This window comes from Ursus americanus, chromosome 12 (assembly GCF_024610735.1).
Source record: "Ursus americanus isolate L20-20 chromosome 12, mUrsAme1.1.p, whole genome shotgun sequence".
NCBI classification, from domain to species: Eukaryota; Metazoa; Chordata; class Mammalia; order Carnivora; family Ursidae; genus Ursus; species Ursus americanus.
The window spans coordinates 3,505,190-3,530,125 of NC_142138.1; the positions used below are offsets into that span (position 1 = coordinate 3,505,190).

Sequence of the window (24,936 nt, forward strand, 5' to 3'; positions counted from 1 at the left end):
TAAATCCCTGTCTCAAAGCAGTATTCCACCTAGTTCCCGCCCTTTATGGTGAAGCTTTTTGAAAAGGTTATCGACTTTCCCCGTCTACACTTCTTCACCTCCCTTTTCTCCTCTGCCCACTGCAGTCTGACTTCTGTCCCCTTCACTGATGCAGGTCTTGCCAAGGTTACCGCTGTTGTTCTAATTGCAAAACCCAGTGACTACATCCTTGGTCATTACACATGACCTCTCAACGGCATTTGTCAACCATTACCACTTCTCAAAAAACTCTTCCCTGAAACTAACATAATGTTATATGTCAATTAAACTTCAGTAAGAGGGAAGGAAGGAAGGAAGGAAGGAAGGAAGGAAGGAAGGAAGGAAGGAAGGAAAGGAAGAAGAAAAAAAAGCACAGATCATCACAAAAATAAAAAACCGCCCACTCTTCCCTTGGTTTTTGTGATACCAGTTCTCTTGGTTTTCTCCTTTCTTTCTGTCTGTTCCTCATTTTCTTCAGCTATCCCTGAAATGTGCCTATTTCTTGGGACTCCATCCTCATCCCTCTCCCTCAGTGACCTAATCCATCGTCATGGTGTCCACACAACTCCAAGGTTAAGGGCTCTCACATTTCTCTCTGGAATCTGAGGTCTATATCTATTAATCCAACTACCATCTCCACTTGCACCCCACAGGATGACTCTCACGTTTCTGGCTTGGGAAACTGGGTGAATGGGGTGCCATTATGTGGGAAGAGAATACAAGAAGAGCAGTTGGGGTAGATAAGTCTGGTTTGGGACATGTTGTGTTTGAGGTGCCCGTGCTCAGGAGTCCTAGAGACAGATTGGGGTTGAAGACAGATTTGATAGTTTGGGTTATTCCTGCTCTGTGTGCCAACAGCATTCCGTGATCATCTCAGATCCTTCCTTTTTTTTTAAGATTTTATTTTTTATTAATCTCTATACCCAATGGGGGCTCGAACTCACAACCCTGAGATCAAGAGTCACGTGCTCCACTGACTAAGCCAGCCAGGCGCCCCTCAGATCCTTTTATTATATATTTTTCTCCTTGCCTGAACCCTCTCCTCTCCTCTAAACCTATTCCTTATTTGACTAATTCTTACTCCATCATTCGGATCTCAGTCTAAACATCCCTTTCTCTGGAAACCCTTTTCTGAGCCCTAGACTAGCCTAGGTTCCCCTCTTACAGCTGCTCATGGCAGCTCCTCTGTCTTAATCACTATAACGTTGTATCGTTTGTACCTGCTTAATATCGGGGCACATGGGTGGCTCAGTCGATTAAGTGTCCGACTCTTAATTTCAGCTCAGGTCATGATCTCAGGGTTCTGAGATTGAGCCCCGTGTCAGGTTCACGCACTCAGCAGGAGTCTGCTTGGGATTTTCTCTCCCTCTCCCCCTGCCCCTCCCCCCACTCCCCCCCCCCCCCGTGCTCTTGCGCACGCATGCACTCTCTCTCTCTCTCTCTCCCAAATAAATAAATAAATCTTTTTAAAAAATATCTCGGGCACCTGGATGGTGCAGTTGGTTAATCGTCCGACTCTTGGTTTAGGCTCAGGTTGTGATCTCAGGGTCATGAGATGGAGTCCCACATCCGGCTCCACGCTCAGCACGGTCTGCTTAAAGTTTTTCTCTCCCTCTCCCCCTCCCCCCACCTCTCTCTCTTTCTCTCTCTGTCAAATAAATAAATAAATCTTTAGGAGCACCTGGGTGTCTCAGTCAACCATGTCTGCTTTTGACTCAGGTCATGATCTCAGGGTGCTGGCATCAAGCCCCGCATCGGGCTCCTTGCTCAGCAGGAAGTCTTCTTCTCCCTCTCCCTCTACCTGCCGCTCCCCCTGCTTGAGCTCTCTCTCTCTCTGTCAAATAAATAAATAAGATCTTAAAAAAAAAAAAAACTTTAAAAAAATAGATCTCTCTTCCCCACTGGATTATAGGATCTGTGAGGGCGGGAATCACATCTGTTCTCCTCATCTCTGCATTCCGAATGCCCAGGACCATGCCTGTTCACATAAGCGGTATGTACTACATGTTTGGTCAGTGAAGGAATGAATGAACCAGAGTCTGTGGCTGGGCAGAAGTAAAGGCTTAGGTAACCACAGCTCTCTTTTTCTTACAGTTGAGTCCTTGATAAAGTTTCTAATCAGACTCAGGCCTAGAACAGGTCAAGGGGAATACCACTGATTATGTCTCTAGGTTGACCCCACTGTCCTCAGACATTAGTGTGCATAAAAGAGGTTTAAATTGCAGATTACCAGCCTGCTCCCCACCCCCACCCAGCTGTTCTGATTTAGTAGATTGAGGGAGGCTCCCTGGCCTCTTTGTTTCTAATAAGCACCCTGCTGGGGGACTCTGATGCCTGTGGTCCAAAGATGGTACTTTGAGAAACATCAGCACCTATAATTTGGCCTCCACCTCACAACCTATGACACTAACCTCACCACGGTTATCAGCAACCTCTTGGTCACCAAATGTAGACCACCTTTTTCCCTCCTCATCTTCCTTGGCAGCATTTCCCATGTGACCTCGGGAGGAGGTGAGGGAGTCAGGGTTGTGCAAGCGCAGGCTCACATCCCATCGTCATTGAAAACTTTAATATCTTATTCATCATGGATTTTTTTGGTATTAATTTTGATTTTTTTAAAAATCGTGCTATGGAACATTATCTGATCACTGAGTTGTTTGATGCCCCCTGAAATTTCACAACTGAAGCCCATGCCTCACTCACCTCCCCCTAGCCCTGGTCCTGCTTGACCCCTGCCCCCTCCTGTGCTGTCCTGTCCCCCACCTTCTCCCGTGGCCAGTTCTCAGTCTCTGTTGCAGGATCTTTCCTCCCTACCCCTTAAGTGGTAGTGTTCTCTTCTTAGTCATTGCACCTGCTACCCTCGGCATCGTATCATTCTTCCCCATCTCCCAAGTGCCAGTCAGAATGCCCAGTGTTTACGAGACACGGCGCGCTTTCTAAATGACTGACAGAACCATGCTTTCAACACAAAGTTGTATGTTCAGTGCCTACACCTGACATTATGCATAGTTTCCTAACTTTCTGTGACAACAGAGAAAAGAGACCAGCTGAAGTGAGGTAGTGTGTTAACTCAGTGACCCCCACACCCCCTCCGAAGCCCTCTAGTTATGGTGGATTTGGAAGGAAAACAAATCAACATAACATCATTATGTTTTTGCAAAATCAACTACCACCTAATCTCCCATTAGCTTCAAACCCCTTTTTTAACCTTGAACTTCCAGAAGAGGCCACTAAAAACTAAGGATTTGTGTATTATAATGACAAAAGTACTATTACCATTTATTGAGTCTTTTTATGCTCTAGGCACTGAGCTGTGTGATGTACAAATATTATCTCATTGATCCTAACGCCAAGCCTAATAGGTGATTGGCATTATCCCATTTTATAGATAAGAGAGATGGGCTTTGAAAAGGTTGAGTAATTTACTAGTGACTGGCAGAGATAAGGCTTCAAATGGGTCTTGTCTGTCCCAAAGCCCATATGCCATCCATTCTCCTTCACTGCCTCCCTCCCCAGGGAGGGGGCAGACCCACAGTTCCACCTCCAACACCATCCCAGGAGATAATCTGCATACACAGCCCCACAGCCTCCATCTGTCCACAGGCAGGAAAGCCTGACAGGAAGAACTCAGACGCTGAGCTAGACCGCTAGGTTCCAATCCCAGTTCCATCAGTTCACTTTGCGACCTGGACAGGTCATTAACCTGTCTGAGACTGTGTGCTCAGGAAGTAAATGGACATCTTACTAGCAGCCACCTCAGGCTGCAGTGAGGAGTAAATGAGACAAGGCCAGCAGAGCAGCACAGTGCCTGGCACACGATAAATGCTTAGTACTAGGCAGCGCCTGCTGATACTGTGGCAAACTTCCCGAACTAATGGACCAGAAATATGTGTAATGAGTGACTGTGAAAGCAAGACTAGCCCGAGACAGGAAAAAGAGGTGATGAAAGTTGGTGAGCCCAGCTGGCAACTGAGGAAAAGAGGGAGAAGGCAGGGAGGCGGGAACGGGGACTGGGGCTCGCAGGGAGCCGGGTGGAGGACAACGTAGGTAAAATACCGAGACTACCCTGTGAGCGGATAACCTGGCCTCCAGCTGTAGCGGCAACAGGCAGGGGAGCCTGGCTCCAGAGCAAACACTATTTTTGCAGTAAAGAGCCTTTCCTAATGAGCCAATCTGTCTCCACTTCTATTGGCACCCTGGGAACCAGGGTGCAGCAGAGATAATTTGCCTCACGCGCCCTCCCCCCCAACAAAGCACCATTACCTCCAACCCATTACATTAGCCTTTATCAGTCTTGGAAGCTCTCAGTCATCCTCCATGAGCTGCAATAATTTCAGCTAATTTCTTAAGTGTTCTAAGAGCCTGTGATGTGTTATGAGCCTAGTAATTGTTGACTGGTTCCTTTTCTGTTGTGGGTTGATTTCATACCTTGTATCTGAGCTGATGCGTGCTCTGGATGCTTTATTACAATGAAGCTTTGTGCAAGGCTCACATTAAAAAATAACACTAAATACTGAGGTTGTTTTAAATCAGAGTTTAATTTTTCCACCATCTCCCGTTGTTCTTATTAGGGAGGCACGCAATTCTTCATAAAGATAGTGACCTCCAGTGTAAAGCTTTGAGCAAGTACAAAATTGAGAATTAATGATGAAGCCGATTATTTTTAGAGAAGTCTAAAAATGAGGCATAAAGTAATGAACTGTGCTGAGACCCGAGGGTGCAACGGTCATGGCGTAGAGAGGCTTGGAAAATTGACTATGCTTTCTCCATGCACCTTTTATTCATCAGAACTCCTTGCTCTCTAGGGGGGCCTGTCAGACCGCGGAAACGCTTCCTGGGGAACTGGGAACATGCCTGCTAGCACTGCCCACCCTGCGCCCCCCCCCACTGCGTGTTTGTCGCCTCTTCCCCTTCAACCCAGTGGCCCCTCTCAGATAAAGGGCACAATTCAACTGTTGGTCATCCTGGGCCATAGATGGTACCAGGAATCGACACAGGATCTGGTTTCTGTGTGGAAAACCACCCCGAAATTCACTCTTTAACTTGTCATACAGCTACATGACTGGCTCCTGTTTAGATAAGCTTCTAAAGTCTATTGGTATCTTCTTGTCAGCTGTGAGCAGGTAAGTTCTATTTCTAGAGAGACTCTGGGGTGTCAGTTGCATATGGGGCTCCTGGTGTCCTTGGCATTCACACCACATCGGACCACCACATTCTACCACGTGGGTGGAAATCCGTATTTTAAGCCTGGCTAGATCCAGGGGCTCAAAAAATGTCATCAGCACTTGGTCTCTCCCTCTTTCTTTTTCTCCGTTTCTCAGCTCTGTTCCCCTCTGTATTCATAGGCCTCCATGTGCTATGGCCCTCAGAAGCTCCAGACATACGTCCTGCTTATTCAGCCACCCCCGAAAGAGAGCATATCTTTGCCAGGGGTTCCCAAGAAAGTCCCAGGGGTTGAGCCTCATTGGACCAACTGAGGTCACATGACTGTTCCCAACCAATTACTGCAGTTGGAATGATGCATGCCCTGTAACCCGCTCACCCTGCCCAAACCACATGGCCCATGAATGGCAGAGGGGTGATTCCCCAAGGGATAGTTGAGGTGCTGTTTCAAGAAGAAGAGGAACAGATTCTGGAAAACCAAACACAAGAAACGCCCAATGTATTTAACTTTTGCGTTTGCTGCTAGAAGGAAGAACTTCCAAATTATTGTGTCACTTTGCCGATGATAGGAGGGCAAAGTACGTAAAGAAAGGACCTTGAGGTCCCTTAGAAAGGTGAGTGCCAAGGAACATGACAAGTGTCTTATTTCTACTCTTGTATTCTCCTGGACAGTAACCGGTACCTTATAGAATTTCTTGAAGTTGGAGGCGTCCTAACACTCTTGGAAATACTTGGGCTGGAGAAGATCAAGGAGGAGGACAAGAAGGAATCCATCAGGCTACTTCAGGTTATTGCAAACTCTGGCAGGAAGTACAAGGAGCTCATCTGTGAAAGCTATGGTGGGTACTGTATTATGACGGGGGTGGCAATTCCATGTCTCCCCAGGGGCCTGGGTGAAATGGTAGCGGTGCCCAGCACCGCTCTAGGAAAATGTTGCACAGAAGCACTTTGTACAGTGGAGGCAATTAGCTCCTGTCCGTAACACCACCACGAGAGTCAGATTTATGATTTTCTTGATTGATCATTTGCTCCAATCTTTCCATGGTGGTTTTGGAAATACTTCTCCATTTTAAATATATCCTCTTTCATGCATCCATTCAACAAAGATTTATTAAGCCATTGCCTAAAATCCTTTGTGAAATTAAGTGAGTTATGAATAACTCTAGAAATGAAATGGAAATAAAATCATTGTCATTCTTTGAATATGTGCTAGGTATATATATATGTATATATACATACATACATATATATGAGTATATATATGTGTGTGTGTAGGGCTGGGATACAAAGATGAATAAAATGCAGTCCTTGTCCTCAAAGAGCTTACAGTGTGGTGCAAAGGGTAAATAACCCTGTAATTTCCGTATGTTCCATCAACTGCTCTGATCAAGGTGGGTGGGGAAGATACCATCCCCCACGCATTCCTTTTTCAAAGCACTTCCCTCGCTACACTTTTCATCATGGTTCTCCTCTATGTCTCCCCGTGGCCTCGCTGAGCCTCAGTGTATATATCCATAAAATGGGACTAACACCCCCCTCTCAGTATAGTCTCTGGGATTAAATGAGGCAGCATTCGTCAGAATGTTCAGTAAAGTGCTGAACGCTGCACACGTGTTAATGATCGTATAGCAATCCCAAGCGCGTGTTTAATTGTGCATTTTGCAGAGTCATTTTATTTTTTTTTTAAAGATTTTATTTATTTATTTGACAGAGAGAGACAGCCAGCGAGAGAGGGAACACAAGCAGGGGGAGTGGGAGAGGAAGAAGCAGGCTCACAGCAGAGGAGCCTGATGTGGGGCTCGATCCCATAACGCCAGGATCACGCCCTGAGCCGAAGGCAGACGCTTAACCGCTGTGCCACCCAGGCGCCCCTGCAGAGTCATTTTAAACTTTAGAACAGATTCTGACAAGCTGATGTGTCTGTGTTGTAACCAGATCCTCCGGCCACAGAGCCATAAAGCAAACAAGACAGTGAGGCAACGTGAGGTCTGAGCCTGGATTCTGTTTCACTTGAACGGGCCTGGTGCACATCTCAGTCGTCCCCCGCCCATATTATGTCATCTTGAGTGAGGATCGTTTTCATAATCCCCTTCTAACTGAGCATTTTTCTCTTCTTTGCTCAGGTGTACGATCCGTAGCAGAATTTTTGGCAAAGTCTAAATCCGAAGAGACCCAGGAAGAAGTGCAGGCTCTGTTGGATTCTTTGCTCCACGGAAATCCCAAGTACCAGAATCAAGTATACAAAGGTCTAATAGCTTTACTGCCCTGTGCGTCCCCGAAAGCTCAGCAGCTGTCCTTGCAGACTCTCAGGACTGCGCAGGTGAGCCCGGGCTGCGTGCTCCTGTGGTTCTGATTCAACACGCTAACCTTCAAATTACCTCCCACGGTTGCACTGCACGCAGGCATGAGAAACAGAGCTCAGCTGCCCACCGCGTGTCTGCTATTCAATCAGCGTTACTTCCAGAAGGCCAAGGCGGGGCAAAGAGTTCATGTCTCCCCGCAGAGTGATTTGTCCTGTTTACTCAAGGATCAGAAAGATGTTGGCAGACTTAAAAGTGGTTGAGACAAGCAACAAGGATGATGAAGGGCTGTAGAAAAGCTTACAGGAGTCAGTTTGGTAGGGAAGGGATCACGGTGCATTTGTAGACAGTACAGGAGGGCTTGGGAAAGCTCCTTCTCTCTTCCTGGCTTCTGCCCTCCCCTCAGTGCCCTGGAATGTGAGTGGAATCGATCTGGGACATGGCAGCCACATGAAGACACCGTGCTAGTAAGGAGGGAAGAGAGGGTCCAAGAGTGGTCTGCAGATAAAGTAGCAAAAGCTCTCAAAACAGCTCCACGCTGGGCGGAGGCTGGGAGACAGGAGGTCAAAGGGATGGTGAGGCCTGCCCCATGGCCATGGGAACAGAGGCAACTGGGTCAGACAGACATTTCTGAGGCGGAGCGCGTGGGACATGGGCAGTAAAGGAAAAGCAGTCAAAAATGACAGCAAGCTTTGGACTTAGCAGCAGGCTGAGTCGTGTGCCACCAGGAGAGAGCAGGAAAAAACCGATTGGATTTGGCAGGAGTTAGGTTTTGACTCGATGAGCCTTGGTGTGTTCCCCAAGTGCCATCTAAGGAACAGGCCCAGCCGGCTGCAGAAGGTATAAATAGGTCATTTGTGTTAAAAAAAACAAAAAACAAAACAACAAAAACAAAAAACCCGCAAATACTGGGCCTCCCTCCCATAGATTCTGAGAGCTTTCAGGTGGCCTTTGGTAATGCTTTTTCTTTTTAAGCTCCCCAAGTGATTCCGATTCCTAGCTCAGTTGAGGAATTACCGTTGAGGATATCTAGTAGAAACGCCCACCGCACAGTAGAAAATAAAAGTCTGAAGCCTCGGAAGGAGACCCAAGATGAGGATGGCAGTTGGGTTTCCTGAGCAGAGAAGTGATCACTGAAAACAGCAGAAGTGAGTGAGGTCAGTCAGGCAAAATGAACCAAGAGGAGAATCGCCAGCATTTAAGAGACAGGCTGAGCAAGAAGGTCCACCAAACAGCTGGATTATCATTATTATTTCCAGTTTCCATTTATTAAGTGCCTCCTACCTGCGAGGCACTGTGCCACGGGCTTACTTCCACGATGTCTTTTAGTCTTCGCAATAGCGGGTAGAGGCAGACATTTTAAAGATGAGGTAACTGAGCCTTGAGGGGTATTCGGGGACTTCCTCAAGGCCACACGCTAAGGAAGAGGTATGTATTGAGCAGGCATTTAAATCTCTCCCTAACCCCAAAGTCCTTCGTCTTTCCATATGCCACTCTGCCTCTTTGAAAAAGAGCAATGGAAGCAAAACAGGAGAAAAAAGAAAAACAAAAACAAAAAACCAGGGCTGTGAAAGTGTAGGGAAAAGAGTTTCAACAAGGAGAACATGACCAGCTGGGTCAAATACCACGGAGAGGCTAAGTGTAGGTGGAACAGAAAGATGGGCCCCGCGTGAAAAGTTTGGGTGAATGTTGGTCCCGTGGCAGGAGAAGTTAAATTGCAGCAGCAAAATGCACGGAGGTGGAAGTGGTTTCCCCTGGGCCCCTGGGAGGCTTAGGTGTAGAGGGAGCAAAAGAGCAATAGCAAGAGAAGATCCAGCGAAGGACAGTTGTGAGCAAAGTGGGCGGGCCTGAGGACGTTGCACGCTGAGGGGCAGGAACCGGTGCACGCGTGAAGACCGAAGAGGCAGAAAAGACGGGTTCCCCACTCAGGCGAGGTCCCTGAGGGAGAGAAGATTTAGGATCCTGGATGGGTTCAAGTCTCCCCAGTCGGTGCCCACCCTCCCCCCAGCAGGCTAGCCGGCTTGTGCCCGCACCTCTAGCTGGTGGCCGGCTCACCCCAACCGAATGCCTCCTGAGCTAGAGGGGTCCGTGGCAAGCTCAGCAGACTGTCCATCGGGTCCTTGGCTGCCATCTCTGGCCCTCCTCTGGGGAAGAAATGTACTTGCACATGCAGCGGCCAAGGCCCGGTGACTCCCCTCTACCCTCCCTCCCCCCATTCGGCCAGGCTGCCTAGCTGTTGGCAAGCCTGCTTTTCATTTCTTCCAGGCGTACTAGATCTTAGGAGTAACCCCCTCGTCCTGTTGTCTGTCCTGTCAGGCGATCGTTGGAACCACCCACCCCAGCATCGTGGAGTGCGTGCTGAAGGTGCTTCGCACCATGCACCTGGAAGTCCAGTATGAAGGTAGGGGGCAGCCGGGGTGTTCCTGCTCACGCTTTACAGACGCTGACCGCGAGAACTAGACCGCTAGCTCTCAGCAGTCTTCTCCCAGTCACAGAGGACCCTGGTGGGTATCCTGGAGAGCCTTGGCAGATGATAGATGCTGGTTCGGTCTGATTGGCAAGTTATTCAGAAAATGCCAGTCACTTTCTGGGCTTCGAAGCAGCACATGGTACTTGAACATGGGCTATGATCCGCCTGGGTCCAGAGCTGGCTGGTTCCCAGTCTTTTTTTTTTTTTTTTAAGATTTTATTTATTTTTATTTTTGAGGGAGAGAGAGCATGCACACGAGCAGGGGAGAGGGGCAGAGGGAGAAGCAGACTCTCCTCAGAGCTGGGAGCCTGACTCGGGGCTCCATCCCCGGACTCCGGGATCATGACCTGAGCCAAAGGCAGACGCTTAACCGACTGAGCGAGCCAGGCACCCTCTGGTTCCCAGTCTTATGTGGTACTTCCCCACTAGCCAGAAATCACTCAGAGGACTCTCCTTCTAAGAAACTAAGCTGGAGGGACATCTGGGTGGCTCAGTGGATTGAGTGTCTGCCTTTGACTCCTGGGATGGAGCCCTGCATTGGGCTCCTTGCTCAGCAGGGGAGCCTGCTTCTCCCTCTCCCTCTGCTGTTCCCTCTGCTTGTGCTCACTCTCTCTGACAAATAAATAAATAAAATCTTCCAAAAAAAAGAAACTAACCAGACAGCGGTAGTGTTAATAAGTTTGCATGTATCCAGTCGTCCTATGTAGCAGCTACTTTCCGGGCATCATTTCATTCATTCTCAAAAGAACCACAAGAGTACAGAGCCTGGCATGTGTTAGGTATTCCAATGCTCAAGTGAATGAACAGTGGAGTAAGTATTTTTATGTTTTTCAAGCTCAAGCATCGAAGCACAGAAGTATGCTTCCTAAGGTTATGCGGCTAAACAGACTCAAACCAGATCTGACTCCAAAGCATGTGCTTTTATTTTTTTAAGTGATCCTCTTTTAATTTTAATTAATTAATTTTTTTTTAAATTTTGTGTGTGGGCAGCGAAGCAAAGTTTATTGAGGGACAGTACAAAGCTCCCAAAGTGGGAGGGGACCTGAGAGGGTTGCCTTAAAATGATCCTTTAAAAAAAAAAGATTTTTTTCTTCATTTGAGAGAGAGGAAGTGCGTGCATGCACACGGTGGGGGTGAGGGGCAGAGCGAGAAGGAAAAAGTGGACAACGCTGAGCATGGAGCCCAACACGGGGCTCAATCTCATGACCCTGAGATCACGGCCCTGAGATCAGGATCTGAGCTAAAACCAACCAGATGCTGAACCAACTGCGCTACCCAGGCGCCCCCACAAAGCCTACGCTTTTAACATGAGCCCATGGCAGGTGTTCATAGGATGTTGTTTTCTTCCCTGTTCCTATAATGTTTCAGAGAAGGAAGATTCTGTTTTCAACAAGAGGGAGCAAAGAAGGGTTTGCTGAGAAGGTGGTGTTTGAGCTGAGCCTTGGAGAACGGGAAGGATTTGGGAAAGTGGAAAGGAGCAGAGGAGGGCATTCTGGAAAGGGGAATGGTATGAATGAAGGCCCAGACATTTGGAAGTACAGACGTATCTGAGGAATGACAGGTAGATCATTTAGTGGAAGTTTGGTAGAGGTCTCAGCCCAGGAAGACGTGGGAAGGTAGGCTAGGACCAGACCGAGGAGCACCTTGAATGCCAGATGGGATAGTGGGCACTCTGTCCAGGAGGCAGCACCATGAACAAGCGAGTGGCAGAGGGAAGGTTACCTGGGTGGTGGTATCCACAGTAGGTCAGAATCACAGGGGGACTCAAGGCTAGAGGCCAGTTGGGAGGCCTTTCGGGTTGTTCAGATAACAAAGTAAGAATGTCCCCATCTAGCCAAATATAGAGGCCCAGGGAAGAGGGAATGGACAGGACTGGGAAGTGCCTGGGTGTGGAGAATCACGTGGCATGTGGACAGGGGAATGGGCAGGGCTGAGGGGGCCGGGACACAGAGGTCCCTTAAGCAGGAAAGGTGTGGATGTCAGTAAATATCAGGACTCCTGTGTCCAAGATGGCAGGCAGGGGGAGCCCCAGATCCAGGAAGTCTGGGAGGGGCAGGAGGAGCAGCCAGGTACCAGGGTTCAGGTATGCATGTGAGATCCTGGGGAAAACCAGCAAAGGTCCAGAGGGTGACTTCAAATATTGATTGGTTTTCAGAGGCAGTGTTGAAATTGAATGTCGGTCCGTTTTTCCTGCAGCAGCATTGCCATTTTTCTATTTGTTTGAGCCCTGCAGGTGTGCTTGGGAAGATGGACTTTGTATGGTGAGGAGTAATGCTGTGTTAAAATCAATTCCCAGCTGGAGGAGAGTCTCCTAGCTGGGGAGGAGTTGCCAGTGAGGGGTAGGGTAGTGGAGGGAACTGAGCAAAGGTCAGACCCAGCAGCAGAGAGCTGTCACTGCATCGGACCTGGCAGTGGACTCATGTTAGGAAATATAACGAAGCCCCCCGAGAAGATTACTGAGTGGCACTGGGCCTCCTCCCCGCCACCACCTCCATGGGCTCACAGGACCACTCCTACTCACCATCACTTCTTAGCTTATGCCTTTGTTCTCCAAGGCCTTCCCTCCCCTGCCTTCCAGCCCTGCCCAGATGTCAGCCCTCCTTCCTTTGTAACACCCTGCACCCTCCTCCCCTGCAGTACCCCCAGCCCTGGAGCAGTCATCCCTAGAATGCATCCATCGCACGGTTTCCAGAACTTCTTTTTTTTCTTTTTTAAGATTTTATTTACTTATTTGAAAGAGAGAGTGCGAGCAGGGGGAGAAGTAGAGGGGCTGGGTGAGAGAGGGGAAAGAATCTGAAGCAGACTCTGTGCTGAGTGCAGAGCCTGGGGCGGGGGGGGGGGGGCGGGGGGGGGGGACTCGATCTCACAACCTTGCGATCACAACCTGAGCCGAAACCAAAAGTCAGACGCTTAACCGACTGCGCCACCCAGGCACCCCAATTTCAGTGCACCTCTTACCACCTCTGTCCTTATAGCCTCAGAGCAGTCTCTGGCATAGGGTAGGTCCTTGTTGCGTGTTTGTTGAGGGAGAGAGGGAGGGAGTTCTGCACATACACCCTGAACCCTGGCAGAGGCAGAGAAGCATGAAGCTTTCTCACTTTCTTTTTGGTCTGATGCCTGCTCCTGTGATAACAGTGAAACTGTGATCCTCAAGATAATTCCAAATAGGCCAGGCTTGTAACAGGTGCTCAAGAAATGTTTGTTGAATGAATGAATTATTCTTTCTCACCGGGGACTTCAAAAGGGTCTTGGTGTAACTGGGAACATAGAGCGTGTATATGTGTGGTTGTCCACTAGGGGGAGCTATTCCCCACGGTCGGCAGAGTGGAAGTTCTGGGAGAGAACACCGTGTCCAGCTCGCACTGAAACTCCTCCAAAGGCGGGGGAGGGAAGGTCTGACAGGTCTTAGATGTGATCCAGCAGTGCCGAACAGAGAGGATCAGAGAGGAATTTCTCTGAGTTGGGGGACACCAAATTGCAAGACCAAGGTAAAGTCCCCCCAGGGTGATGGCAACAGTCATGGTAGAGAAGCCAGGGGTGGGTGGTGGAGCTGAATGGACTAACCTTAAAAGGGCAGAGTGGGTTTGTTTTTAAAAAACAAACACTGATTGAACATCTGCGGTGTGCCAAGTACTATGCCAAGTACTGGGGTGTCTTGTTCAGAAGGAGGAGGGGAAGGGTGCACCCCACCTGCCACGCTGGGAGGGGTAGTTGATCGTTCCCCCGAGAAGGCTATGGGGAAAATGGGATTCTCAGGGAGAGTCCAGTGAAAACGGGGTGGAGAGGCTTAGGAGGCAAAGTGACTCTTTCCCTTGCAGTGGGCTCAGTGGTGTAGGAGCCAGGTGACGGCTTCACCTCTTTTTCATTGAGAGCTCCACCTCCCCACCTCCGAATCTGCCAGCCTGCCTGGCCTATGACCCACGTTCTCTGCCCTCTTCCTCTTTCCCATTTCAGCTGAGTGTCCCTGCTCCTGCTGCAGGCCGGCCCCTCCGCTTCTGCTTATTCTCTGAAGCACGTTCATAAAGCCTTCTCATAAACAGAGCTGCTATCTCTCTAGAGGGTCATCTCCACTGACACGCAAATAAGTTCGGTATCTCCCATCTTAGAAAAAAAAAAAAGAGCCCCTCCTTGGGGGTTTTACTCTATGGATTAAAAGAGGTTTAAAAGATATGTGCCCCAAATTTTTAAGAATGCATACCCCTCCTTGACCCCAGGTTCCCCTCCGGCTCCTCATTTTTCCATTTTCTTCCTACTTGATCTCTCAGCTGCTTTTGACCCAATTGGCCCAAAGCAACTGGCTTTCTTCTCTGGGCTTCTGTGATACGAGTTCCAGTTTTCCTCCCTCGAGCTGGGTCTGCCCTATTTGTTATGCTTGCTTTGCTGCTTTCTCCTATTTCTCTACCTGACTCTTGGGTCAGCCTACTTCTCATCTCTTTACCCACCAGATTGCGTCTCTGGAGTGATCTTTCCCCCGAAATCTCCCCAGACACCTGAAATTTATAGCCAAAACAGAACACTTGATTTTCTTCCCAAATCCTACCCTGTCTCCTATTTTCAGTAAAAGGTGCCACCACCAACCCAACTGCTCAAGTGGAAAGTTCAGGGCTAGTACCAAACGATCTGCGTTCTCTCGCCTCCCACCCGTCCCACCCTTACCGAGTCCTCCTGGCTCTGTCCCTACTTACACTTTCTGTCTCCACCGTGATCACCCACGACTAAGCCACCATCCTGTCTGCTAACTTCCGCTTCCATCCCGGCCTCCTGTAATCCACTCTCCCACTGCAGCCAGAACGATCATTTCAAAAATAGCTTCCCCTCGCACCTACACTAAACTCTGCACATGTGCCATGGCCAGCAAAGCTTCTGGAAGGCTCTTCCCCCAGACCTTGGACTGATGGACAACTTCTCTAACTTCAGCTCAGACATCACCTCAGAGAGAGGCGTCTGACCACTCCCTCTAAAGTGTCCCCCCTCCCTTCCACTGACCCCTCAGGCTGTCTCCAACGCGCCACATCGCTGCACTTACCTCTTTCAGAAGTTACCTCGTTCATTCGTTTACTTGTCTAGTGTCTGTGCTCTGCCAGAAAGTCAGCTCTGTGAAAGCTGAGAGTTCATCATCTCCGTCTACCATTGTACCCCTGGTGCCTACGTAGTACTGGCAGAAGTAGCCTCTTAGATTTCTGTTGAATGAATGAATGGAGACGAGTGAATCTTGTGTATCCTAGTTTATGCTGACAGCCATCATATTGGAAATAGAATTTGAAATACCTAGTTTTTTCAGCCCAGATGGCTAAGGGGAGGCTGTGAGTATTTAATGACCTTTTATTTCCTGAGAGTTCTTAGGGCCAAGGAAGAGGGCTTGGAGAGGGAGAAAAAAGGAAGGTTTCCTGGAGGAAGGTAAGCAATGGGAAGGCCGCGTGCACAGGGAGCGGATGCTCTGGTCCCTATCGCTTCTAACAAACCACTCCAAATTTAGTGTCGTAAAATGATCGCTACTTTACTCCCACGTAGTATGTAGGTCAAGTATTACAACAGGACACAGCAGAGATGGATTATCTCGGCTCCGTATTATCTGGGGCCCACCGAGTAGACAGCTGGGGGCCACAGCTGGAACGAGAGGCTAGTACTGATTTTTCCTTTCCCGTCAGGCTGCAGTATGGCTCCACAGGGCACCTTTTCTCTTCCAAAAGAGTAGAAGAGAAACCTGTGTGCCAAGGAATGGCTTTCCGGTCCTCAGTGCAGGGGACTCTGGTTGTCCATTCTTTGCCTGTTCTTCACTTTGAAGTAGAAATAACCAGGGAAAGGGTACTGATGTCCACTAATTACTGAGGGGTTTTTTTCCCCTAAAATTAAGATTTTAGAATTTCTTTTAATGATGATCCTATTTAACATTCAAGAGCCAAAATTGAAATTAAGGGAGGCCTTCTTCAGAGTGGTCCTGCCTGGAATTTATCTCCATTTATGATTTCTGTGAAGTGAAAAATGGCAGTTTCCTCCCAGGGAGGATTGCTATTCCAGGAATTGGTGGCAGGCGGGGACTTATTCATGATGAGCAACGTAAAGCCACAGAAGTACTCACTCACTGGCCTCCCTTCCTAGAGGAGAGAAATGTCAAAGTCATAGAAAGTTTTGCAGAAGAAGCAATTAATGAGTTCTGTTGGGAATTTGAAATATGTGTGTGTGTAAATATATCGGTATCTTTTACAAATCAATTACCTTAGGATCTGTGTATGACTTAATTAGAAGCAGACCAAGCATTACAAATTAATTTGCCAAATATATGCCTGTCAAAAATCAATTAGCCAAATGACCAGTTTGCTGAGTGCCCAATTCACCAAATTACCAATTTACTGACAACATGTGTCCTTGAAATATTTGTAAAGTTCAGAGCATTAGTTGTATTCCTAGGACCTAAGAGAGCTGGAAGAAGCCAGAACTTCAGAGTTCCCTGGGCCTTCACCCCTGTCTGCCCTTTGTTGGCCCCCTTCTCTAGCCCTTGGTCTCCCTTTCTCTGTCCCACCCCTTCCCATCCCCTCTTCTCAAGGATGGGTGGTCTAAGCCATGCATATGGTGACCTCAGCAGGGTCCCCCACCGGGTCCCCCTTCCCTGCCACAGCAGCTAATGAGCTTGGGCAGAGACAACAAAGATTCCTTAAAATGCTGCTTTGAAGACAAAATAAAAGTTGTTATATTCAAACTTTACAGAAATCTACAAAAGCTGTTAAATCAATCCATCTATATCCATTATCCATTGCTATATAACAAATTACCTCAAAACTTAGTGGCTGAAAAAATTAACATTTTGTTAAAGATTTTTATTTCTTTATTTGAGAGAGAGAGTACAGAGGGAGAGGGAGAAGCGGGGAGCCCAATCCCAGGACCCTGAGATCATGACCTGAGCTGAAGGTAGATGCCTTCAGGTGCCCCAAAAAAGCAACATTTATTATGTCACACAGTTTCTGTGGGTCAGGAGTCTGGGAACAGCTTAACTGAGTGGTTTTGGCTCCGGTATCTCACGAGGCTGCAGTCAAGCGGTCAGCTGGGGCTACAGTCACCCGAAGGTGTGACGGGGCCTGGAGGACCTTCTTCCCATGTGGCTCACTCACACATCTGGTGAGTTAGAGCGGCTTGCTTTCAGGAAGCCTCGAGTCTTCACCATGTGGGCCTCTCCATTGGGCTGCTTGACTGTCCTCACAACAGGGCAGCTGGCTTCTCCCAGAGTGAGTGATCGGAGAGCGTGCAAAGAGGGCACCCTGCTACTTCTTATAATCTAATCTCAGAAGTTGCACACTGTCGGGGCGCCTGGGTGGCACAGCGGTTAAGCGTCTGCCTTCGGCTCAGGGCGTGATCCCGGCGTTATGGGATCAAGCCCCACATCAGGCTCCTCTGCTGTGAGCTTGCTTCTTTCTCTCCCACTCCCCCTGCTTGTGTTCCCTCTCTCGCTGGCTGTCTCTATCTCTGTCAAATAAATAAATAAAACCTTTAAAAAAAAAAAAAAGAAACAGGAATTAAAAAAAAAAAAAAGAAGTTGCACACTGTCGCTTCTGTTTACCCTGTTCATTAGGGGTGGGGGGGGGTGGGCTCCACCCCTTGAGAAGAAACATACTAAAACTTTTGCGGACATATTTTAAAACCACTGTACCATCTAAAAAAACCAAAAAACAAAAAACACTATACCATCTCATAAAAATTGCTGGAAAATGAACATGTAGGTATAAGAGTTTGTGAATTTGGAAAAATGGTCACTTGGGGAATAACATTTTTATCTAATTGATCTAGAACCTAGGATTAATTTGACTTGCTAATAAAACGATTGTGTTTTGTGTAGTGAAGTTTATTTTTTTTAAAGATTTTATTTATTTATTCGACAGAGATAGAGACAGCCAGCGAGAGAGGGAACACAAGCAGGGGGGAGTGGGAGAGGAAGAAGCAGGCTCATAGCGGAGGAGCCTGATGTGGGGCTCAATCCCATAACGCCAGGATCACGCCCTGAGCTGAAGGCAGACGCTTAACCGCTGTGCCACCCAGGCGCCCCTGTGTAGTGAAGTTTAAAGTGGGTTTATCAGCCACAAAGTACGACAGCAGTGTTAATGGCTGAGCAAACTGTACCGCACTAACATAATGGAATCCTCTAGAAACATTAGTTCAGGGAAACGGTGGCCCTAAGTGACAGGATGGACATGGACATGTCTTTGAATGTGTGACATCTCTTCCCCTGCCCCTCAAAGACCTGGAGAGAGACCGGCAGTGGACAAGAATGTCATTGTTAATTTTTCTTAAAGTTCTTGGTTTTGTGAAGTTACATAGATTCCTAATACTAAAGAGTGTGATTTATTTAGAAATTACTCACAGATTTGGGGCATCTGGGTGGCTCAGTCAGTTGAGTCGTCTGACTCTTGATTTCTGCTCAGGTTGTGATTTCAGGGTCATGAAATGGAGCCCCACATCAGGCTCCCCACTCAGTGGGGAGTCTGCTTGGGATTCTCTCTCTCTCTCCGTCTACCCTTCCCCCCACTTGTGTGCTCTTTCTCTCTCTTTCTCTAAAATAAATAGATAAATAATTGTTTTTTTAAAAGATAGAAATTAATCAGACTTGGTTTAGTTCTTTTTTCTTCATAAAGGCATTTTTAAAATTGAGGTGAGATTCACATAACATAAAATTAACCAATTTAAAATGAACGATTCAGTGGTGTTTAGTATAGCCACAGTGTTGCGTGACCACAACCTCTATCCAGCTCTGAAACATTTTCATCACCTCGTGTACCGTGAAGTATTTGCTCCTGTCCCTTCCCCTCAGACCCTGCAAACAACCCATCTGTATTCTGTCTCCATGGATTTACCTATCCTGGATATTTCATAGAAATGGAATCGTGCAATATGGTACCTTTTCCATCCGGCTCCTTTCACTCAGCATCCTGTTTTCAAGCTTCATCTATGTGGAAGCATGTATCAGTACTTGATTCTTTCTTATGGCTGAATAACATTCCACTGTGTGTATATCCCACCATCTGTCTACCCAGTCATGCACTGATGGACATCTGGGCTGTCCCCCCTTGGCTATTGTGAATAGTGCTGCTATGAACATGCATGTATATGTGTTTGTTTGAGTGCCTGTTTTCAATTCTCTGAGGTATATACCTGGCACTGGAATTGCTAGGTCCTAGAGTAATTCTGTTCAGCCTTTTGAGGAACTGTCCGTCCCTTTTCCACAGCAGCTGCACCAGTTTCCATTCCCATCGGCAACGTATGAGGGTTCTAATTTCTCCACATCCTTGCCAACACTTGTCATTGTCCTTTTTTTTTTTTTTTTTAATAGCCATCCTAGCGCATGCGGAGTGGTGGTACCTCATTGTGGTTTTGGTTTGCATTTTCTTAATGACTAAAGATGTTGAACATCTTTTCAAGTGCCTGTTGGCCATTTATATTTCTTCCTTGGAGAAATACCTTCTCAAGTCCTATGCCCATTTTTAAAAACTGGGTTGTTTGTCTTTTCGCTGTTGACTTTTAGGAGTTCTTTGTATATTCTGGATACTAGAATGGTTTCTCCCATTCTGTAGGTTGTCTTTTCACTATTTTTTTTAAGATTGTATTTATTTATTTGAGAGAGAGAGAGTGAGCAAGCACAAAAGCAGGGAGGGGCAGAGGGAGAGGGAAAAGCAGGCTTCCCTGCCGAGCAGGGAGCCTGATGCAGAACTCAATCCAGGGACCCTGAGATCATGACCTGAGCTGAAGACAGACATTTAACTGACTGAGCCACCCAGGCGCCCTTGTCTTTTCACCTTTTTGGTAATGTCCTTTGTTGGTTTATTTTTAAATGATTTACGTTTTTCATTCATTCATTTACTTGTTCAAAAAAGCAGGGACTGGGCTGGGCATTGAGTGTATGGTGACACCTGAAATGAAGTCCCTGCCCAGCTAGAGCTTTGACTCAGCGGTCACAACACCAGTAACGATAACTAGGCATCCCCACCAGTGACTGGTGAGGACTGTGTGCCGGGCACTGTTTTAAGCTGTTCGATCATGTCACACAGTCCTCAGAACAATTCTGAGAAATAGGTACTATCATCATCCCCAGTTTTCAGATGAGGAAACTGAGGCACTTGAATAACCTGCCCAAAGTCTCAGAGACGATAAGTGGGTCACACCCAGGCAGTCTGAGCCCTGCACCCAAATCCTCACCAGCACACTGTCCTGTCTCTCCAGTATTACGAAAACAAGACTTCTAAAATTTTTACCACTTTGGAGAAACAGTCAAAAACCCGAGGATGGACAATATTATTATAACCATAAAACATAATTATGTTTTTTTAGCTTCGTGCCCTTCTTGGGGTCATGCAAATACTATAAGATCTCATTTTTAAAACTATACCTTTCGCCCCATAGAACTTTGTGCCTTTACTTTCCTCTCGTGAGCTAATCCATATCAGCAGGAGTTTCAGCCTTTCCGGCTGTGTAAGAGGCCACCCGTCCCATGTGACTTCATTGAACAAGTCACAAGGCTCTAAAACTAAAGGATAGTTTAACGTAAAAATATGCTGAATATTCTTAAAAGATATGTTATTGTCTCAATGATATACTTCAACTGCCACACTTGTTTCACTATTCATAAGTTTTATTAACCAGTCTCCCAGAGTTGTTTGTTTGTTTTTAAATAGAAAGTCCAGGGTGGGGGGGCCTGGGTGGCTCAGTTGGGTAAGCGGTTAAGCGGTTACAAGTCTGCCTTTGGCTCAGGTTGTGATCCCGAGGTCCTGGGATTGAGCCCCGCACTGGGCTCCCTGCTCAGCAGAAAGTCTGTTTCTCCCTCTCCCTCTGACCCTCCCACCAACTCTTGCTCTCTCTCTCAAATAAATAAATAAAATATTTAATAAATAAAATATTTAATAAACAAAATAAAATAAAATGTCCTTGGGAAACACTCCTTTCTAATGGCCCAGTTTGCCTGGCCCTCAAGACCTCTATGTCTGCCCTGGCCTGGCACTGTCTCCCCTCGTGCGCCCAGGGCCGTGGTCGGTGCCCCGTTCAGGCATCAGGGCCAGCGCACAGCGCCCGCATGGGCTGGTTAGATTCGGGGAGCCTTGCCTGGAAGAGCAGACACCCGTGGAAGATACTACAGTAATTCTTATTTCAACAGTACACATACCACTAGAGCACATAACATTAATTACTTCATCGACTGGCTTTTTTAAAAGAAATAGTGTGTGTAATATGCTTTTTATGTTTCAGCAGTGGGCTTTGAATAGGATGTGGTGAAATGTACAGGAATCAGAGCTAGAATGCAGTTGGTCAGAAAGATGCCTGACACTGGTCTCTTCCTTGTAACAGCAACCTACCAAATGTGTCCATACTCTTAGCGGCTGGAAAAGGAAGCAAAACCCTGTGTATGGATGCTTACTGAAGCGCACTTCTCACATGTGGCCAGTAGGTGGCAGTCTCGCATGAAGTGAAGACCAAGAACTGGGACGTGGGTTTCCCAAGGCTCTAGGAGTAAAGAATTCCAAACAAACTTCCTCGAGGCTGGGTGCCTTAGAAATAGTTGTGTGCTGGGGCGCTTGGATGGCCCAGTCGGTTAAGCAGCTGACTCTTGGTTTTGGCTCAGGTCGTGATCTCAGGGCCCTGATCTCAGGGTGGTGAAATTGAGAGCCCTGTGCTCAGCGCTGAGTTGACTTAAGACTCTCCCTCAGCCCCTACCCCCCACCTCTAATAAATAAATAAATCTGGAGAGGGAGGGAGGGAGGAAGAAAGTTGCATGCCATCACCACAGTTCCCAGGTGCAGTGCCATTTCTAACTTTCCATCTGTCCAAAGAATACCAAGCCCGCTGCTACAACCCTGTCTCCTATTCATTGTGATTCCCAGGGCAAGTCATTTGTTCAGGGTTTCTTCAGTTATCAGACAGATGATCAAGGCACTTTCTTCCCAGGCTGACAGGCTGTGGGTTCTGTGGTTCCTCTTTGAATTGGAGAAATCCCTTCTTCTGCACTGAAGTTTCCATGAGAATCAGTGGGCTACCCTCTGCGTCTGCTTGGTCTACTGCTGTCCCAGTCGGCACGAGGCCCTGTAGCTGACGAGGACCGGACCAGTGTGTTAGATGAAAGCGTGGGCCCTGTAGACCTGCTTCTCAGCCTCACAGGGCGTGACCTCTCCTTGGCTCAAACCCTCCTGGTCACACTCTCCTCCCTGAATACTCTGATCTCTTCCTTCCCTGACCTGAACTCCCCTAGTTTCCTCCTCTCCTTCTGGAAACTGCTGCTCAGTGCTTTGAACATTCCCACCCCTCCACCAGTCCCTTAGGTGCAGGTTTCTTTTTCTCTCAGGATTCGGTCCCAGGTCCCCTGCTCTTCTCTTTCCTTTCTGTCTGTGGTACCTCTACACCCACGGTTTTAAGGACCGCCTAGAATGACAGAAACACAAGTGGCCGGCCTTTATGAGGTGTCTGCTCCGGCTCTCTGCTCGTCAGTCTTCCAACGAGCCGACAAAGTAGCCCAATTATTGCTCTCATTGTGTGGCAGATGGGCAGAGCAGCTGAGGGACCTCCCTCCAGCTCACCCCGCTCTCCTGAGCTCCATCCCATTGTTTCCATTTGCCTTCTGAGAACATCTGCCCTCGGAGGTCACTGACCATGTTCACGGTCGGACTCCTGAGATTCTAGCTCCAAGGCCCCACTCTCCGGGCAAAGCGCCCAGCGCTGGAAATGTAGGCCATCGCCATCTCTTCCTGCTTCCCACCCAAAACCAACTTCTAACAAGACCAGTCAATTCTGTCTCCTTAATATTGTTTAAATCTCCCTCTTCTTCATTCTGTCTCCACTGCTGTAACTCATGTCTCTCTATTTCTTGCCTCTAAAGCAATCTCCATTTCTCTAGCACGGTGCCCACACAGTGCGTCCTCCTGGTCCTCCACCCGAGCCAAGGCAGCAGGGCTTAGAGGGGAAGAATATGAGCTTTGGAGTCTGGCGGAGTCCTTCTACTACTTCTTAGCTGTTTGACCTTGGGCAAGCTACTCAACCTTTTTGAGTCAGTTTCCTCTGAAATGAAAGACAAGAGGGGCACCTGGGTGGCTCAGTTAGTTGAGTGTCCTGACTCTTGATTTCAGCTCAGGTCGTGATCTCAGGGTCGTGGGATCAAACCCCATGTCAGGCTCCACGTTCAGTGCAGAGTCTGCTTAGGATTCTCTCTCTCCCTCTCCCTCTGCCCCTCCCCCTGCTCACCCATGTGCATGCGTGTGCTCTCTAAATAAATAATTTTTTTTTAATCTTTGAAATGAAAGACAAGAAAAACACCTGGCCTATAGGGTGGTCGGCACATGCAAAGTCCTCAGAAGCCAGTCTGTCTCCTCAGGCTTAGCTCTCACTCCATGACCCAACACCCCATGTCCCAGCCAGACCTCCCTGCTTGCCAGGCCACAATGGCGGCATGCGCTTGCCACATTCTTCAACCCAGTCCCTCCCTTCTCCTCCATGGCTTTGTCAGCTCCCATGTTACCTTCTCTAAGAGAGCCTTCTCCTGATTCTCTGCCCAGTTCCTCAACATACCCTCCCACCAACCTGACTTCTTTGTGTTCCCTTGGCTCTTATAATACTACAGCATACATACCAGTTTCCTTACTGGTCTCCCCCATTAAACTGTGCCATCCCTGAGGACAGGGATTGTATCTTCATCCTCCTCGTAGCCCTAGCACACGGGTCTGGCACACAGAAGATGCTCAGTAAGTAATTTGTTAGATAAATGAATGAGCCAGTGAATAAATCAGTGACTGATCCAATTTAGGACATTTGGGCATTGTCAGCAACCCAGCCTTTCGGGCAAAGCTGCCAAAGACAGTAATCCCCTGTTGCCCTTTGCTTTCTGAATGGTTGTGCTATGCTTCGGAACCAGCACAGCGGGTAAAGAGTTGTAACTGGCTGGGGTTCCTGTGAAGACATTTGGATGGAGACTAGCCCTTTCGCTTTGGGTGAAAACATGGACAGCTGTGAATTTTAAAACTCAATCAAAAATGACTCAGTGACTAAATCTTCCATTTTTCCGAGGAGTTCCAAGTGTTACAGATACACTAGCAATGAAGGCTTAAAAGCATTTAGGGTAAAGTGAGTAGGCAAAAGCAGACATTTATCTCCTGGAGAACTTGGTCCTATGTGGGCAGAGAATACCATTTGTGGTCAGGGAAATTTCATAAAAATATTTTCATTTATTCTTTCCACCTTGAGTACTCTCTGAGCCATTTCTTGCTGCGGGGAGAATTAGGCACAGGCAGTGTTTTTCCCAGGTGTCCTGGCACTAAGGTGCTGCCAGCTTGTGCCTGGGAAGAGCCCAACTACCAAGGCGAGGCGAGGTGTGCTGCAGCTGAGTTGGGCATGAAGGCCGGCCAACTACGCTGATCCAAAACCCCACTAATTCAGAAAGAAGGAAGAAAGTTTCATAACCAAACAATAAGAGAATAAGTGAGAAAGACTTGGGAGTTTCACGCACCAGCCAAGCGGCCTGAGGCATCCCAGGCTGCATTTTTACCCAAGTGGCAGAATGTTCAGGGGAAGCAGGGAGGGTCAGTGTGCTGGTCCCTCTCCCTCTGTGATTCCATTGGAACCACATCTGAGCAACTGGAGGCTGGAGTGGGGGGCCGCTGGGATTGGGAGGGCTATGGTGGAAGATCTGGAGGGAAGAGAAAGCCCAGGAGCAAGCAGTAGCTGGACAGTCCTGGGAAGTGTTTCTGAATGAAGCAGCGGTTTCTGTATCAGGTTGATCCAGAGAGAAAAGGGGCTGCCGTGTAAGGCCTGTCCCCAGACTACTAAGCACTAGAAGGGGTAGCAGGGATGTCCTTAAGAGTCCTTCTGCCAGAGAGCAAATGATTGGGAAGAACAGGCCAAGACAAGACTGGCTTCAGGACAGGGTCTCCGTGTGCTCCATGGCTCTGGGTGGATGGGAGGCCCCCAGGACTTGAGACAAGGGCAACGTAGGGGAGGCCTTACTGGTACCTTTCCTTAGACTGACTC

At 47.9% G+C, this 24,936-nt stretch overlaps 1 protein-coding gene across 1 annotated transcript in view; it reads left to right on the forward strand.

The window, feature by feature from the left end:
- ARMH1 (armadillo like helical domain containing 1) overlaps positions 1-24,936 on the forward strand; it is a 34,579-nt gene that overhangs the window by 1,939 nt on the left and 7,704 nt on the right. Inside the window, exons 2-5 of the mRNA XM_087865828.1 lie at positions 5,073-5,141; positions 5,854-6,020; positions 7,305-7,501; positions 9,798-9,882. Of these exons, the coding sequence (XP_087721954.1) occupies positions 5,073-5,141; positions 5,854-6,020; positions 7,305-7,501; positions 9,798-9,882 (518 nt within the window). The remainder of the gene's footprint in view (positions 1-5,072; positions 5,142-5,853; positions 6,021-7,304; positions 7,502-9,797; positions 9,883-24,936) is intronic.